The sequence below is a fragment of the Puma concolor genome, chromosome A1 (genome assembly GCF_028749965.1).
Source record: "Puma concolor isolate L17-30 chromosome A1, mPumCon1.1.hap2, whole genome shotgun sequence".
NCBI classification, from domain to species: domain Eukaryota; kingdom Metazoa; phylum Chordata; class Mammalia; order Carnivora; family Felidae; genus Puma; species Puma concolor.
This window is the reverse complement of record NC_141667.1, coordinates 95,066,449-95,085,274: the sequence shown is the minus strand read 5'-3', so window position 1 is coordinate 95,085,274 and position 18,826 is coordinate 95,066,449. Positions and strand designations below refer to the sequence as shown.

The following is an 18,826-nucleotide window of genomic DNA, read 5'->3' as shown; positions in this document are numbered from 1 at the left end:
CTTTTGGTGTTCCTTGCTGTGGAGGAAATGGCTAAGGCTACTTTAATTTTTGTTCCTGTGTAGATAAACTCTTTTGTCCGCATCTTTGTTTTATTTATTTATTTATTTATTTATTTATTTTAATGTTTATTTATTTTTGAGAGACAGAGACAGAATGCGAGTGGGTTAGGGGCAGAGAGAGAGGGAGACACAGAATCCAAAGCAGGCTCCAGGCTCTGAGCTGTCAGCACAGAACCTGACGCGGGGCTCGAATCCACAAGTTGTGAGATCATGACCTGAGCTGAAGTCGGACGCTCAACTGACTGAGGCCCCCAGGTGCCCCTCCTTTTTAGTTTTTTAAAATAAGATATTCCACTCTGCTACCTCTAGGCATAGATATTTCCCCCCAACAGTTTTCTCAGAAACACAGTGAATCCTCTCAATTTATAAAAGTAAATATGTTTGATTTTTTTTTTTCTAGCTCAGGAGTAATTTTTCAGTGGTATGTTTGCCTATGATTTCAGTTCAGAAATGCCAGTTATTTGTAGGTTGGATTTGTGGTCTTTGTCCTCTAATCTATCAATATGCTTTGTTTACATCTTGGTCCTTTTCCTTCTGTGTTAGGAGATCAACTCACATGTATATGTTAAAATACTAATTAGATTTTTTCCAGCTTCTGTACTTCTCTGTATTGCCTCTCATATAGAATTTAAATCTCTACTATTATTATATATTTGAACTCCCGGTTTTTTTCTTATCCACTTTCTTTTACACTCTCAGCTGTTGTTCCCCTCCCTCATCTCTTCCTTTTGGAGGCTGTATTTTTCTTTTCCCTTTTTCTTTTTCAATTGGGAATGTAAAGTAGATAATTTCCAAGTTTTTCTCCAGATTCCCAGTGTAAGCCCAACACAGAAGCAAGCTTTCTCTCTTCCTCTTTTTTTTTTTAACAATCATCTTGATTATTTAAAATGTTTTTATTTTATTTTTGAGACACAGAGAGACAGAGTATGAGTGGGGCAGGGGCGGAGACAGAGAGACAGACTGAAGCAGGCTCCAGGCTCTGAGCTGTCAGCACAGATCCTGATGTGGGGCTCGAACCCACGAATTGTGAGATCATGACCTGAGCTGAAGTCAGATGCTTAACTGACTGAACCACTCAGGTGCCCTTCTCTCTTTCTCTTTATGGCAGTGTTCTTTTTTCTTACAGTGCAAGAGCGTCACCTTGGTCCCATACTGTTATTGATTTTTTTGATTTTCTTACCTTGACAGAAGAGGGACTAGTGTAGGGACTGTCTGACTCTGGTCAGAGTGAGCAAGCTCTCTGCACCACTCTCCCTACATCTAGGTAAGGCAGCACTCTTCCTCTACGTGTGAGGTAGGAGAGTGTGCAAAGATACAGTCAAATTAATGAATGACAGATCTTTGTGTACTCAGAAGAGGCCTTCCTTTCCTACTCTTTCATTTTTCTGTCCTGTGTGTATAACAAGGGGAGTGATTTTGTGTGATTTGAAATGGTTTACTGTTTTTTGAGTTTTTGCAGAGGAAGTGATAGTGGTAAGGTCGCACTCTTCTGAGTGCTCCTCCTGTCCCCACAGCTACCTAGGGCTGACTTTACACCATAGCATGCAGTGCTCCACTTGGCTTTACCTTCCAGCTCTGGTCATGAGCATTATATTGTTGAGAGAAAACTGCCTTGAGAGAGAATCACTAATGGGCTTGGAAACCAGTAGTGGAGGAGGCACCTCACGCTCTCTTTTTTTTTGAGGAAATACAGAATGAGGTAGAGTGAGATGCTTTTTTATATTCTTCCTAACTGGACTTCCTGCTGCTAGAGGCCACAGCCAGCATCAGATACCGATTAACATCCTTCAGTTACATTCCAGGTATAATGTTGTATCCTGTTTGAACTTTTTTTGGGATACATATTTTAGTGGGATGGCAGGAAGGGAGTGCTGGGCTCACTGGTCAGTGGCTGTCACTGGTCAGTGACTGAACCAAACTTTCTCCCCTTTGCTGCTTCCCCATGCTATTTATTGGATTACCAGGGCTATCCCTGCTGTGCTCCAGCCAGGCTGTCAAATGCCTTGAATCCAGGACACTCGCTAGCCATATCAAAACAATCTGTCTTTTGTCTCAATTTCCTAACATACTTCTTCCTGGAAACTATCTCTGGTGCTAACTACAAATGTGTGTTTGGGGGCCTTCAGAATCAGGTAATCTCCCTGATCTGGGCCTTAGATTCCACATTTAAATTTGTACCCTGACTGCTTCTTTGCTCTCTGAAATTTGAGGACCACTGCCCAAGAGCCTTGCTAGGTAAGTGATTAGCTAAATGAATTCAAACCAAATTCTTATAATGGTATTGGGTTCAGTTTAACACCCCTATCTAGTAATTACATGTATTTTTTGTTTGGTTTGTTTGTTTTGTTTTTGGAAAGAGTCTAAATCTAAATCTATATAATAATGTGGTATTGCTGCAGGGAGGGACAAATACAGAGGAGGTTTCCTAGTATTAGTTAAAAATTATCTTTAATGTTTAAAGGTATTCATGGTATATTCTGTTATAATCACATTTTTTGTAAATGATCTTGAGTTCTGGGGAAACTTAGTTATATTTCTTTAAGTGTTTTAGTCTCACTTTGATTCTAATGTACATTGATTTATAGGTTCATCAAAAGAAATGTCTTTGACATAAACTAAAACTAAAATAAAATAAATTAAAACCAATCAGTTCCCCGCACATTAGATTAAAAAGCACATGAAAAAAGTGGAGAATGGTAGTGAAAAAAATTGTTTCTAACTAAAAAGGATCATTTGAGCAATGATTATACGCAGTATTAGAATTCACGGGGGCTGTTTTTCTGAAAAGATATTTAATAGCAGCAGAATAAGCTTCTTCACACTGTCTAGTCTTAGGGTTAACCTCTAGTTTAGAAAGACTGCTTTCACTTGATGGGGAGAAAAATTATTCTACCTTCCCAATCTTTAGCCTCTGCTGAAGCAGTTAAAAAAAAAGGTTTTGATTATTTGAGCTTAAAAAAAAAATCAAATAGCTTTCCAGCAGGAGTAAGACTCCAGCAAAATAGATGTATTAACAACCTACATTTTATGGCACGAAAGAGCTCTGACTCCCTTCTAACTTTTATTTATAATAAGAAATGAGAGGTTCATTGTTTAGGATGAGATGAGAATTGGAATTAGTCTTTTTACTGAGAGAGAGTTCACTTGTGTTCTGTTGTCACCTCTAGTCTGAATTTATTTATTTATTTATCTTTTTAATTTTTTTTTAACATTTATTCTTGAGAGACAGAGAGAGACAGAGTGCGAGTGGGGGAGGGACAGAGAGAGAGGGAGACACAGAATCTGAAGCAGGCTCCAGGCTCTGAGCTGTCAGCACAGAGCCTGATGTGTGGCCTGAACACACAAACTGTGAGATCATGACCTCAGCCGAACTCGGATGCTTAACCGTCTGAGCCACCCAAGCGCCCCAAGTCTGAATTTATTTTTAAGCTTACGTCTGGAAACCGAGGAAGTTCACGTGTCTAAGGTTTTATATTTGCAAAATAAATTCTTGCCATTTTTGCTTATTAAGCTGCAGTTGTGGTTATTTCCATTTTTGGCCATAATTTTAGGCATCTCATAGTAGGAAGTTCTAATATTCTCATTTCTGCCTCTACTAGTCTATAAACTTGGTAGAGACCAGTGTATTACAGCTTGAAAAGTGTATATAAAAACGTTGATTGTATTATGTTTTCATTTTTAGAAAGTTGAAATATTCTTACTTGAGCAAAGAGACAATAATTATTCAGTGATATTTCATTATGATATAATGATTCAAATTGAGATGGATATCATTTTAATATAATATAGTTCTTAATTTTGTAATCAAGCCATAAGTGTACGTATTATTATATGTAACATCCTTCAGCAAAGCCCAGTCCTTAGATAATTTTAAAAGTATTCAACCAAATATTAATTGGTGCTTTGATGTGCTGTCATCTTGCTACTGGCACAGAGCTGTTAATTAGATAAACTATGGCTATTGAGTGAAATTTTATGTTTCAACTAACATTTTGAATAGTTAGGTAAACCTCAAGTAACGGGGGGGGAGGGCTTAAGGAATGGAGTGTTTTTACTTTAGTTCAATTTTGTTGTTAAATAAGGGTTTGTTTGGAATTTATAAAATATGCCAAAATATATTAGTATTTTTTTAAATGAATTACATTCAATTTTTGTTTGATTTAGTATCTCAATATATGCCAGGGTCATTATATAGTTAAAAAAAAAAACCTAATTTTCTGACTGCTCTTTTTTGGTCTCCCTATTCTAGTTCTGTATCCTCTCTCTGAGTGATCATATGTGTTCTCTTATTTACGTAATGTTGATTTACAATCAATATTTCTGGCCCAGATCTCTCTTTCCTTCTGAATTCCAGATCCATCTCCAAATGCCTGCTAGATTCCCTTCACGTGGTTATTCCACAGGCTTTTTAAACTCAAGCTCAGTGTGGTTAAATTAAGCCCATCTCAGTCCCCAAACCTGCTCTTGCTCAGTGCACCACTACCTAGGGTGAAGAGCTGGGAATCTCTCTTAAATCTTTTCTCTCATCTATCCCTCACATATCAAGATCACCAGTTGTAATGAGTATACCAGCAAAATGTCTTTTGAATCCCTCCCTCTTCTACCCTACCTCCAGTGTTTGGCTCTGTTTAGCATCATTTTGTCTTTCCTGGATTATTGCTAGAGACTATCAACTGGTCTTCGTTTAGTCAGGCAAAGCCTGTAGTCCCTCCTGGAAGCCAGAATGCAAATATGATCAGATTCCCCCCACTTTCAACACCCTTTTCAGCCCTCAGGGTACCAGGCTCTTCTGTCTTCATCAGCAGTAGTTCTCTCAGTACCTCTCTTCTACGTCTGTATTTCAGTTAAGCAAGAGTTCTTCGATTACCAGACCTTCCCTTACGTTCAGATTTTTGTGCATTCTGTTCCTTTGCCTCCCTCCTTTGCTAAGTTGGCTTCCGTTCTTCCTTTTAGTGTCTTCTTTCTTAGGTATCACTTTCTCAACTTGTGTATGCACTGAAGCTCCTTAACCGGGATTTGGTATGTAACCCGGAGATCTCTCATCCATACCTGAAACATTTGATGACTGCCTCAGTAGAAGTACTGCGTACTGGTACTTTATTGTCTCTTATGTACTTCCATTCCTGTACTTGCTGCTTTCTTTTCCCAAACCTATTCTCCCACTGTTTTCTTACCCTCTCAGATTTTCCATTGTGATTTCAGGAGCACACATCTGCAATAAACAAACATATAAATCCTAAACCCATTATTGTCTTTACTACATTCTGTGAAGTAAATTAAATATTCCCAGAAAAAGAATTTTATGGTTAAAAGCATCAGGAAACCCCAAGTTAGTAGTTTCCCCACCACAGTGTGTATTGTGAATTTCTAGGGTGGGGGTGCCGAGTGGATGTAGTGTGGATCAGTTTTCACACTTACATATCACATGACGTTAACATCTTCACAGGTCATTGCTTCCACTAACTAGTTTTAAAGGAAACTTGGCTTTGAAACAAAGAACAACAAACAAAAACTGAAGTTCTTTGAGTGGAAGCTGCTGCTTCCTCCACCCTATAAATTTCAGGGTATGGAGACTGCTGGTAGCCTCCACTACCTACCCCAGAGCCAATTTTAGGTCACTGCTTCTCTAGCCTCTTGTCAATATCCTTGCTCCTTTGAGGCTCCTTGGAAGCTCTTTTTGAGGACTTTCGTATCCTATGAAATTCAGCTCCACCAGACATAGCAAGCTAGGTTTTTTGTTTGTTTGTTTTTGTTTTTTTCCTTACATACTGTCCCTACTGGCTACTTTTACCACCATCTTGAGGAGGAATCCAAGGCTGTGTTCTAACTCATCAGGATCACATGTATGTTTATTAGTGCTTATTCTTGATGAACTCAGGATTATACACCATGTATCACTTATCATCTCTGTGCTCTTCCATTTCCTACCATTTGTCCCTTGTCATTTACAAATTTTTCATTTGATCTTCCACCTTATTTAAAGAGCTCTCCACCCCACCAGCTCTCCAAATAATTCTAAGTAACTTCAGTATCCATGTGGAAAACAGCAAACATAAGCCTCATAGTTTTCTTTTTTTTAATGTTTATTTATTTATTTTGAGAGAGAGAGAGAGAGAGAGCGAGCATGCAGGGGAGGGACAGAGAGAGAAGGAGAGAGAGAATCCCAAGCAGGCTCTGTGCTGTCAGCATAGAGCCCGACCTCACAGAGTCATGACCTGAGCCAAAATCAAGAGTCGGATGCATAACCAACTGAGCCACCCAGGCACTTCAATTCTCATAATTATCTAAACTTACTGAGATCCAGTGACCTTCTTCTCTAAGTTACTTTATATACTTGGTAAGCTCTCCTGAAGTTCTAAAGTCTCATAGTCTTCCTAGGCTTCCTTTTCCTTCCTTTCACTATGGTTGTTGTTAGCCCTTTTTGTGTTTAATACTCTTTGATACTACCATATTTTCATAGCCCCTTCAGTCTTCTTTTGGTATGTTTCCTACCTAAACTCTGAACTATTCTCACTAGCATATTCTATTCCTTCTTCTTTATGTATCCATACACTGAATCCACCCAGCAAAACCTTAGCTTTGCATGTGTGCCCAGTGCAGCTCCCTGCTGGTTCCCATATGTGGTGAACTGATTATTGCTGAAGGTAATCACAACCACCTTGTAGTCCAAACTCTTGCATGGCACACAAACCTCCCTTCAAGAAGTTTAGAACTCTTCCATCTTGTATCTTTGAGGACTTCACTCTGTCTTTCAGCTCCAGTAGAGGGCAGCCAAGTTTAATTTGCATATGACTAGACTATCTCTATCTCCCTATACCTTCTATACTTCCTGAATCATGTTTCTGAGATCAGTCTTAGTGTTCTCTACACCCTAACTTGCCTTTGTTCATACCATTTTTCCTGCTTAGACTACTGTTCTAACCCTTGTGCTTCACCCACTGACAATCTGCTCTACAAAAACTCTTATATACCTTAAAGATTCATCTTCACGCCCACCCACACACCCTCCCACACTATCCCCTCTTTATAAGGGACTCCATCATTTGTGTGTACTTTAAATAGAAGTCCTGTTTTCCAGTACTGTCAGAATTAAGAGTTGAGCAATTAATTGAAGACGTTGATTAAAGCTAGAGTTAAAATACTTAAGAAAAATACTTAGAACAGAAATACATTCATTTGCCAGTTGTCTCATGTATGACTAAGGGGTTTTCTTTGAGTATGGGTAATTGGTTGGAATTCATTCTTCCTTCATGAATTTGGAACCCAGAATGCATCCTCTATATTTCCATTTTTTTTTTCTTTTCAGCACAAGCAGGGGAGAGGGAGAGAGAGAGAGAGGGAGAATTTTAAGCGGGCTCCAAGCTCAGTGCAGAGCCCAGTGCAGGGCTCAATCCTGCAACCCTGGGATCATGACCTGAGCTGAAATCAAGAGTTGGATGCTCAACCGACTGAGCCACCCAGGAGCCCCTCCAATTTTGGTTTAAAAGAAAGAATTCAAGCCATTCATGTAGCGATCTGAGCATGGAATCCTAGATTTGTATGGTTTTCCTCCCACCATTTTTTTTGGTTTTTCCCCCACCGATTTTTTTGGTTACATTGTCCATACCTACTTCAATGATAGTTTCTTTTTCTTATGGAGACTTACTGTTATAAAGTCTTTCTGAGGCATTAAATCATAGAAATAAGAGTTATTATTTTTTTTACTTATATTTTATTGGTTTGGTTTGTGGAGTATTTAATTAAAGTAGTATTTATAATATACACATGTGGTTTGTTAACATAAACTTAACTGATGGGAAGGGAGGTGCTTCATGATCAGAATGCTGTAGACACCAGTCAGTGTTTTACTGAGGGGATGGATACTATTTTGATTAACCTGGCAAGTTGGTTGAATGGAAGTTGGTTAAGGGAGTTTCTACTGTAACGATTTTTATTGCTTATCTCCCTTTATTACAGTGTGAGCTCATACAAGGCAGGGGCTGTATATATACATATTTTTCATTTTGTATATCTAACCTTCACCACACACAGTACCTACTATAGATATTAAGTATATATTTGTTGTATGAGTGAACAAATGCTTGTATAGGTCATACTAAATTTGAATAATCAGAAAGAATACTGCACTGAGAATCAGCTAGTATAGACGGATCATTGGCCCTGGAGCCCTCCTGGGGTTTGAATCCTTTCTCATTTGCATTTCTTGAGCAGGTTACTTTCTCCTTTTCATTTGGGGAATGAGGATAACAATAGTCTTTGGGTTGTGTGAGGGTTAAATGGGAATTTAAAGTATTTAGCATTGTGCTTGACAAAGTAAGCAGTCAACAAGTGCTAATTTTCTTGATGGTGCTTTTCACCAAAGAGGAGACCATGGGAATTCACTTGGTTTAATTTTTCTCATTAAGGGACTTGAATTACATAATGTATCAGTTTCTTTCTAGCTTTAAAATTCTCTTTTTATAAATACTTTATGTTTTGGACATACTTATGTAACAAATATGTGGCTATTCCTTGATTTGTCACATTTGTAGATTCTATAAAGTAGGTAATTACTAAGGTGATCCTAACTTTACACCTTGAAGAACTAATACTTTCAGGCTTTAGAACATCATTTGTTAGAGAGGTGAACTCTAATAAGTGTGAAGAACAGCTCAGCTCTACTAAGCACTGCCATGCTATCTACGTAAGGGCTAAGTAAGGTAGGAAGTAGAGAAGGAAGCTCTGAAGAGCTTGTTTGGAAACATTAGCTTAGAAGAAGTGAGATAAAATTAAGCTCTGGAAACTAAATTTATGGACAGATTAACTTTTTGAACCCTAGATACACATTTGTTATAAATTTAGGTTAAATAAATTTTTTTTAATGTTTATTTTTGAAATAGAGCACAAGTGGGGGAGTGGCAGAGAGAGAGGGAGACACAGAATCCAAAGCAGGCTCCAGGCTCTGAGGTGTCAACACAAAGCCTGATACCCGGCTGGAACTCATGAACCTGAGAGATCATGACCTGAGCTGAAGTTGGACGCTTTTGGATGCATAACCAACTGAGCCACCCAGGCGCCCCATAAATCTAGGTTTTCAGTTTTCATGTTGATCACATTTTCTTCCTGATTAAAAAATGGGGATAGACTGAGAAAGATGGAAATGTGACACTTTTTTGGAATGGCTCTGAGAATATTTTCTGTTCAGTGTCCCAAATTTTGGTTTGAAGAAATAAGTGATTTAGCAGAATTACTTTTAGCATTCATTCCACAGCTGATGCTTATACTTAGTTTTTATATTGCAGTTATCATTTAGTATGGAAGAAGATGAGTTCTTTGGAGAAAAAACATTCCAGCATTGTTGTGCAGAGTTCATTAGACATTCACAGCAGATAGGTGATGGCTGGGAATGGAGAACTTTGAAGGTAAGAACAGAAATTTTTATATTCTATATAAATGAAGGTTTGTTTTTTTTTTTTTTTTTTGACCATGTAAACCTCAGTAATTGAAACTAATATGTGAAAGCTAGTTTGATTTAGTAAAAGGCTTGAATTGAAGATGTTTTAAAACAGATGTCCATTTTATTGCTTCAACTATATATACTCATTATAATTAAGCTAATGAAGTATTATCTAGAAAAGTCCTTAGGTGACCTGCTTTAATTTAATAGATAAGAATGCTTAGCATATTAACTATCTGAATGTAAACAGATGCTTCTGTGGTGCTTCAAACCATTTATTTACACTATTAATTTTCTTAGGAAAGTACTTTTGTCCAGAGAGTGGAAAGATAATCCTGAAACCAAATCATAGTCAAACAATCACAAATTCTGAAATACTGAGAACTGAATTAATTGGGAATTTCTTAATATCGTAAACACATTCCAAAACATTCTTTCTTTTGATTCTGTTTGGTAATAACAGTGTGAAAGGTCTATGTACTTATCTATTTCCACACAGACATTTAGTTAAGATTCTCTGCCACAAGCTTTTAAAGAGTTCATTGAGATAATTTTCAGAGAGGATGTTTCCTTTGCTTGATGCCTTAATCTCATTCCTAAAAAAGTGGTGATTCCTGTTTTTTTGCTTATTGGCTGTTTTCTGTATGAATTCTGAGAAATGTGAATAGTTTTGAACTGATTCCTATGATTCAGAACTAGGCCAGGGAAATCCAGGTCTTGATTCAGTCTAGAGTGCCACTGGAGAGAGAAGCCATGATTTCCTTTGGGTCGTATGCCAGCTAAGTTTTCATGGGGGTTGGGGTGGGGAGTGTCAGGGGAGACTCCAGCCCTATTGGACAGTTCTTAAGCCTCTGTGGCATCTCCTGCTCCAGGATAACATGACCTTATTATTAGCACCTATTATTAATCTTTTTCCTGAGTATTTTATAATTTTGTTTGCTATTCTTTTTGAGTTTATTAATCTTATTTCTTCTGTGATTATTGACATATAAAAGAGTTGCTTTTGTATGTCAACTTTGTAACCTTACCATCACCTGAGTTCTCCTTTTAGTCTCAGTGATTTCTCTTGTGACTTCTAAGGTAGAGTGAGGTCATCTGCAAATGAGGAATTTTTGTTGCCTTCTTTGTAATATTTCTCTTATTTTATGAATTGAGTTGAAAAATAAGTAATAATAATAACATATCGCCTTCATTAACTTTAGTATCATTGTTTCTGATATATAATGATTTTAGAAAGTGCTGTTGTTTATTCATTGAATGAGTATAGCTTTCTGACCTCTTTTGACCTGTAATAATTTGATGGTTATTTCTTTGAAAGTTTTCCTTTTTACCAGATTTTTTAAAAAAGTTTATTTATTTATTTTGAGAGAGAGAGAGAATGAGCGGGAGAGGGGCAGAAAGAGAGAGGGAGAGAGAGCATCCCAAGCAGGCTCCACACTGTCAGCTCAGAGCCTAACATGGGGCCTGAAGTCACCAACAGCAAGATCATGATCAGAGCCCAAATCAAGAGGTCAATGCTTAACCCAGTGAGGCACCCAGGTGTCCCTCACCAGATTTTTTTAAAAAGAAATTTTCTTTTGTCTTAAGCTGGAGGTAGAATAATAGATACTCCAGTTACCATTTCAGTGACCTGAATCGGTTAGGGAGGGAGCTGGGACTGTGTGTGTGTGTGTGTGTGTGTGTGTGTGTGTGTGTGTGTGTGTGTTTGCATGCATGCATGCACATGTTGGGGGGTGCTGGGGTAGGTCTCTAGGAGGGAGATTCGTAAAATAATCTTTAAATACCTGTTCGAAATTTCCTCATTGAATTTGTTGAAACTAGTGCATCAGAAACTAGTTTCCAGGATTTGTTTTTATTCTTGTCTCGCCTCTGCTTCAGGGATAGATAGGGATGGCTGTGTTTGGCTCCTTGTTTGTTGCCACTGCCTGCTGAGTTAGGAAAGTTCCCTATCCTTGGAATGAGAATTGCACCTCTAATTAAGGGCAGTTTTCTTTAATGTGGGGGTGAGCCCATAGATAGTACCAAAAGAAAACAAAACACTGTTTAGAGAAAATCTTTATAGCCTTAGGGCAAGAACTGCAAACTCAAAAGCCTTGAAATCTGGGCATGGTAACATAAAAGGGTCAAGCTGCTAGGTACAAGACAATATGGACACTGAATCCTATGGCCTGTAGCTGATCAGAGTGCTTGTCTTATTGCCAGGTTGGGAACATGGACCCAGGGGTTACCAGATCTTCCAAGAAAAGTGAAAAAGATCTAGGGGGGAGAAATCTCTAAATTTTCAAATATTGGTAACTAATTAAAAAAGATTTTTCAAAGTCAGGACCAAATCCAACATGCCGGTGATGTATAGTATGTAGGATATGTGTGGCCAGTTGATGACTTCTGGGATTGGGTGTGTGTGTGTGGTAGGACTGGTTTCTTACCTCGCCCTGCCTCAGTGCATGGTGTTGATCTTAGTAAAGGGGGCTCTAGGCAAAGCACATACCTTTCTTCTGAATATTGGGATGTTAGTATTTTTGCCACTTAATTGCTGCAGTTTTGTGTTAGTTTTATGAAGTAGCTTATGAATCAGTCACTTGGTTATTTCTTTCAAACCTTACATATGTATTATATCTCATTTTTTTTGTGGGACTGTTGAGGAGAATACTTACACTGTTGTTTTACTTTATAGGCTCCAGAAGTTTATTTTTATTTTGCTAAAACATAGTTGTCTTTAAGTATAGTTGGGAAACAACAAGCTGAACATATTTAAAGTACACAGTTTGATGTTTTGATGTGTATATAGACCTATGAGCCCTCAATACATTGAAGAGAGTGAACATATACATCACCTTGTATATCCTTGTATACCTTCGTAATGCCTCCCTCCACCCCTAAAAACCATTTTTTTTTCCTGCAAGTTATATTCAAGAAGAATCTTGGTGGGGTGCCTGAGTGGCTCAGTTGGTTAAGTGTCCTACTTCGTTCAGTTCAGGTCATGATCTTGCGGTTCATGAGTTCGAGCCCTGTGTCGGGCCCTGTGCTGAAAGCTGAGAGTATGGAGCCTGCTTCATTCTGTCTCTCCTTCTCTCTGCCCCTCCCCTGCTCATGCTCTCTCTTTCTTCTTCTCAAAAAATAAATAAATATTTAAAAAAAATTTTTTTTAAGAAGAATCCTGTTTATCCCTATATAGAGCGTCTCCTTTAAGGAGTACCCATATTGTCACTCATACCTTCAGGATTGTTTATAAATAGATTTGGCACCATCCATTTTATTTCTTAAATTTAAAAGAATTATGACAATATTTAGAGAATTGGTTAAATTCAACTTTACAGATAAGGCAAAACATTACTTCCCCTGCAAAGTTAATGAGAAGAGCAGTGTGAATTAATGAAACATATAAATAATTTAAAAATTTAAAAATAAAACAGTTTCTTAAAGTCATCAAAATAGTTTCAATTTTTATATTTTAAAGGTATGTGGAATAGGGAGAATAGTTCTAAGTCATTATTTTTCAGTGGAATGCATGCTCTTGGCATCTGGACAGGACTGTTCTTGTTTCCGTACCCCCAACATTTACAAACCTGTCAGGGAGGTGGTACACTCTTGTTGAGAGCCATTGTTTAACAGAATGTTTTGTCAGATATTAAAGATACAATTTAAGAGCATTAACTTTAGGCTTAAACATGGCTATAAATCCTTCCTTTACCCTTTACTAGCTGGATTTTGGCCAAGTTAGTTAACGTCTCCAAACTTTTTTTCTTTAAAAAAAATTTTTTTTTAATGTTTATTCATTTTTGAGAGACAAAGAGTGTGAGTTGGGGAGGAACAGAGAGAGAGGGAGACACAGAATCTGAGGTAGGCTCCAGGCTCTGAGCTGTCAGCACAGAGCCCGATGCAGGGCTCAAACCCACAAACTTTGAGATCATGGCCTGAGCCGAAGTCAGACGCTTAACCAACTGAGCCACCTACGTACCCTTTATTTTCTTTTTTTGTAAGATAGGAATAAAAATAATACCCACCATACAACATCGTAGTTGTGTAGATTAAATGAGATTTACATTCAAAGAGTTTAGCACTGTTTCTGGCACATGAAAAGCCAAATTATGGTTATAATTTTTAGCTAGTTGTTTGAAATTTTCAGTGTCTTTTATTACAGAAATAATGCTATAAATGAAATTGCAGTTAACTTTTCACAAAGTTCTGTTTAAGTGTATTTAGCACCAACTGTAATGGCCTTGGTATATTATTCTGAGTCTTCTAGGATAAGGAAGAGCAAAAGATGGCAAATAACAATGAATGCAACAGCTTGAAAGACAAGTATCTTCAAAATCCAAGAGTTCATAAAAGAGAAAGAGAGACAGAGAGAGAAAATGATAGAATGAACAGACACAGGAGAGAATAGAGTAGAAGAGTCTCCATTGAACATTATTGGGAGAATCTAGGACATCAAGATTTTTGTTAGAAAATTATTAGTCAAAAGGAAAGAGATAAACATTTATCTTACTTTTTGTGTATGATCTAATTTCATGGTAACTAAATAGACTAATGTGATAAGGGAACTTTTATTTTTTCAAAATTCCATCTAATAAACATAGAAATGATGGTAGAATTAGAAAATCATTACTTTTCAATGTCTAATGAAATGAATCAAGTGATAGTAATCACTGGATGAAACTATTAGGTGAAAAGTTGATGGGGGATTTCGAAAGGAGGGAGGGATTGATCACGTGAACCTAGTGATTAGTTATGACATTACTAAAAATAGTGCATCCAGATATGATATACTTGCTGAAGTTTTTTTTTTTTAATGTTTATTTATTTTTGAGAGAGAGAGAGAGCAAGCAGGGGAGGGACAAAGAGAGGGGGAGACCAGAATTGGAAGCACGCTTCAGGCTCTCAGCTGTCAGCACAGAGCGTGACACAGGACTCGAACTCACGAGGCTTCGAGCTGTGAGATCATGACCTGAGCTGAAGTTGGCTGCCCAACCAACTGAGCCACCCAGGCGCCCCATACTTGCTGAAGTTTTATAACTTGAATCACAGAGCACAGTCCATGAAATATTCTTGCTCAAAATGTTGAGCCTGAATAGAAATCAATTAAAGAAGTCAGTTGATAGAGAACCAAGTTAATTGATATCACAGGAAACAAATAGGGAAACACAGAAATCTAAAGGACAGCTGATCCAATTTCCTTAAAAATTTAATGGTTGGATAAAGAAGTGAAGAGAGGATTGCATCTCTATCTAGCAAGTTTGTTATTAAAATATCCTTTCTGGGCAGTGACCAGTAAGTGGTCCCCATGTGCAAGACTAGTATGTAGCTTAGGTCATATGTGAGTCACTATGGGACAGTGACGACCACCAGCCTGGTTCAGGGTCACAGGTCCACTGACCATGCACTTGGATGTTTTGACAGTGTCAACTTGCTATGAAAGTTTCTAAGTCTTTACTTTTCTTTTCTGAATTTATCGTTTTGACCTATGCAAAGAGTGTGAGGATTTTGATAATAGTTTTTGGACTAACAATAATCAGTACGTGAACAGACACCAGTTCAGACCACACTTGGAGCAGCACTACTCTAGAATTCAAAAATTCAAGACACATAACCTAATGTAATTTGTGATCCTGACTCAAACAAATCAACTGTAAAAGGGCCTTTTTAAAGATAGGGATATTTGATTATGGAATAAAGTATAAAATGATACCAGTTTAGCTTAGCAAAATAAAAAACAAACCAGGGGTAGATGAAACAAATGAGGCAAAATCTTAATATGTATTGAGTATGGGTAATGTATATATAGCTTTGAATTTGGTACTATTTTGTCTACTTTTATGTAGGTTCCATATATGCTTCCTTTTCTTCTATCTTGTCATAATTTACTCTTTACCCTAAACTTTGTTAGTAATTACTGTTCTTAGCCTTATTTTAGATTTAGACCCCCTTTGGGGATTTGTGCAGAGTTTAAAACTTCAAAGCAACTTACCTTCTAAATTTTTTGTTTTTCTGTTTTTACCTGCTAGAGAGGAATACATTAGTTTAGGACCTCAGTTCTGTCATTTGACCTTTCACAGGTTATTGATAAAATAATTTCCTGTGGGTTTCCAACTTTCTTGTCTCACTTTTGTATAACAAAAATAGCAAGAGAGATATTCAGATACTGCAGACAAAATACCATTCTACCTAATCTTGAGATTGGATTTTATACGGTTAATACTATTTTATATGTTATTGTTGAAGAAGAACTAAAGGGCCTCCCCACCAACATTAATTCCCATCTCTCGTTAAACCTGCTTGATTATATTTTGAAATTTACATAGCAACACACTAGAAATATTTTAATTACTTTCTTTATAGCTCAGGAATAGTTGATTGAAAGGGATTATTTCCTAATTTAGATAGAGTAAAATTTTGCAATTTTATTTTCTTCTTAGAAATTTAAACTGATTTTTGGGACACCTGGTTGGCTCATTTGGTGAAGTGTCCAACTTCAGCTCAGGTCATGATCTTGCAGTTCTGTGGGTTTGAGCCCCTCATGAGGCTCTGTGCTAACAGCTCAGAGCCTGGAGCCTGCTTTGGATTCTGTGTCTCCTTCTCTTTCTGCCCCTCCCCCACTCATGCTCTGTCTGTCTCTCAAAAATAAATAAATAAACATTAAAAAATTTTTAAAAATTTTAAACTGATTTTTTTTTTAATATATGAAATTTATTGTCAAATTGGTTTCCATACAACACACAGTGCTCATCCCAAAATGTGCCCTCCTCAATACCCATCACCCACCCTCCCCTCCCTCCCACCCCCCACCAACCCTCAGTTTGTTCTCAGTTTTTAACAGTCTCTTATGTTTTGGCTCTCTCCCACTCTAACCTCTTTTTTTTTTTTTTTTCCTTCCCTTCCCCCATGGGTTTCTGTTAAGTTTCTTAGGATCCACATAAGAGTGAAACCATATGGTATCTGTCTTTCTCTGTATGGCTTATTTCACTTAGCATCACACTCTCCAGTTCCATCCACGTTGCTACAAAAGGCCATATTTCATTTTTTCTCATTGCCACGTAGTATTCCATTGTGTATATAAACCACAATTTCTTTATCCATTCATCAGTTGATGGACATTTAGGCTCTTTCCATAATTTGGCTATTGTTGAGAGTGCTGCTATAAACATTGGGGTACAAGTGCCCCTATGCATCAGTACTCCTGTATCCCTTGGATAAATTCCTAGCAGTGCTATTGCTGGGTCATAGGGTAGGTCTATTTTTAATTTTCTGAGGAACCTCCACTCTGCTTTCCAGAGCGGCTGCACCAATTTGCATTCCCACCAACAGTGCAAGAGGGTTCCCGTTTCTCCACATCCTCTCCAACATCTCTAGTCTCCCGATTTGTTCATTTTGGCCACTCTGACTGGCTGTGAGGTGATACCTGAGTGTGGTTTTGATTTGTATTTCCCTGATAAGGAGCGACGTTGAACATCTTTTCATGTGCCTGTTGGCCATCCGGATGTCTTCTTTAGAGAAGTGTCTATTCATGTTTTCTGCCCATTTCTTCACTGGGTTATTTGTTTTTCGGGTGTGGAGTTTGGTGAGCTCTTTATAGATTTTGGATACTAGCCCTTTGTCCGATATGTCATTTGCACATATCTTTTCCCATTCCGTTGGTTGCCTTTTAGTTTTGTTGGTTGTTTCCTTTGCTGTGCAGAAGCTTTTTATCTTCATAAGGTCCCAGTAGTTCACTTTTGCTTTTAATTCCCTTGCCTTTGGGGATGTGTCGAGTAAGAGATTGCTACGGCTGAGGTCAGAGAGGTGTTTTCCTGCTTTCTCCTCTAAGGTTTTGATGGTTTTCTGTCTCACATTCAGGTCCTTTATCCATTTTGAGTTTATTTTTGTGAATGGTGTGAGAAAGTGGTCTAGTTTCAACCTTCTGCATGTTGCTGTCCAGTTCTCCCAGCACCATTTGTTAAAGAGACTGTCTTTTTTCCATTGGATGTTCTTTCCTGCTTTGTCAAAGATGAGTTGGCCATACGTTTGTGGGTCTAGTTCTGGGGTTTCTATTCTATTCCATTGGTCTATGTGTCTGTTTTTGTGCCAATACCATGCTGTCTTGATGATGACAGCTTTGTAGTAGAGGCTAAAGTCTGGGATTGTGATGCCTCCTGCTTTGGTCTTCTTCAAAATTACTTTGGCTATTGGGGGCCTTTTGTGGTTCCATATGAATTTTAGGATTGCTTGTTCTAGCTTCGAGAAGAATGCTGGTGCAATTTTGATTGGGATTGCATTGAATGTGTAGATAACTTTGGGTAGTATTGACATTTTGACAATATTTATTCTTCCAATCCATGAGCAGGGAATGTCTTTCCATTTCTTTATATCTTCTTCAATTACCTTCATAAGCTTTCTATAGTTTTCAGCATACAGATCTTTTACATCTTTGGTTAGATTTATTCCTAGATATTTTATGCTTCTTGGTGCAATTGTGAATGGGATCAGTTTCTTTATTTGTCTTTCTGTTGTTTCATTGTTAGTGTATAAGAATGCAACTGATTTCTGTACATTGATTTTGTATCCTGCAACTTTGCTGAATTCATGGATCAGTTCTAGCAGACTTTTGGTGGAGTCTATCGGATTTTCCATGTATAATATGTCATCTGCAAAAAGCGAAAGCTTGACTTCATCTTTGCCAATTTTGATGCCTTTGATTTCCTTTTGTTGTCTGATTGCTGATGCTAGCACTTCCAACACTATGTTAAACAACAGCGGTGAGAGTGGACATCCCTGTCGTGTTCCTGATCTCAGGGAAAAAGCTCTCAGTTTTTCCCCGTTGAGGATGTTAGCTGTGGGCTTTTCATAAATGGCTTTTATGATCTTTTTATGATCAATCCTGTTGCCCTCCTGAATTTTACACGTTTCTTATTTGCACAGCGGTTTTTATTTTTAATGTCTTACCATAACAAAATTTCAAGGTGCAAAAGTAAAGAGAATAGTGTAATGAATTTGCATGTACCTATCACCTAGCTCCCACAATTAACAAGTCACAGCCAGGTACAGACTGTTTTAAAGCACCCCTAGCATATATAAAATGATGTAACATATCTCAATTTAATTTACTTGGCTTTCCATTTATGAAAAGCCCACAGCTAATACGATCCTCAATGGGGAAAAACTGAGAGCTTTCCCCCTGAGATCAGGAACACGACAGGGATGTCCACTCTCACCGCTGTTGTTTAACATAGTGTTGGAAGTGCTAGCATCAGCAATCAGACAACAAAAGGAAATCAAAGGCATCAAAATTGGCAAAGATGAAGTCAAGCTTTCACTTTATACAGATGACATGATACTATACATGTAAAACCCGAT

The 18,826-nt window shown here is 37.7% G+C and overlaps 1 protein-coding gene across 7 annotated transcripts in view; it reads left to right on the top strand.

Moving 5' to 3' along the window:
• Nucleotides 1–18,826, top strand: part of ATG10 (autophagy related 10) — a 451,299-nt gene that overhangs the window by 189,089 nt on the left and 243,384 nt on the right. For 6 of the 7 annotated variants that reach the window (XR_015248272.1, XM_086697540.1, XM_025924154.2 and 3 more), the window contains one exon: nt 9,342–9,461. Coding sequence is in view for 6 of the 7 variants with exons in the window: in XM_086697540.1 (XP_086553666.1) it covers nt 9,342–9,461 (120 nt within the window). In the remaining variant the exon portion in view is untranslated. Of the gene's footprint in view, nt 1–1,970; nt 2,296–9,341; nt 9,462–18,826 lie in introns of those variants that run through there. The other variant, XM_086697572.1, reaches the window with a different exon arrangement.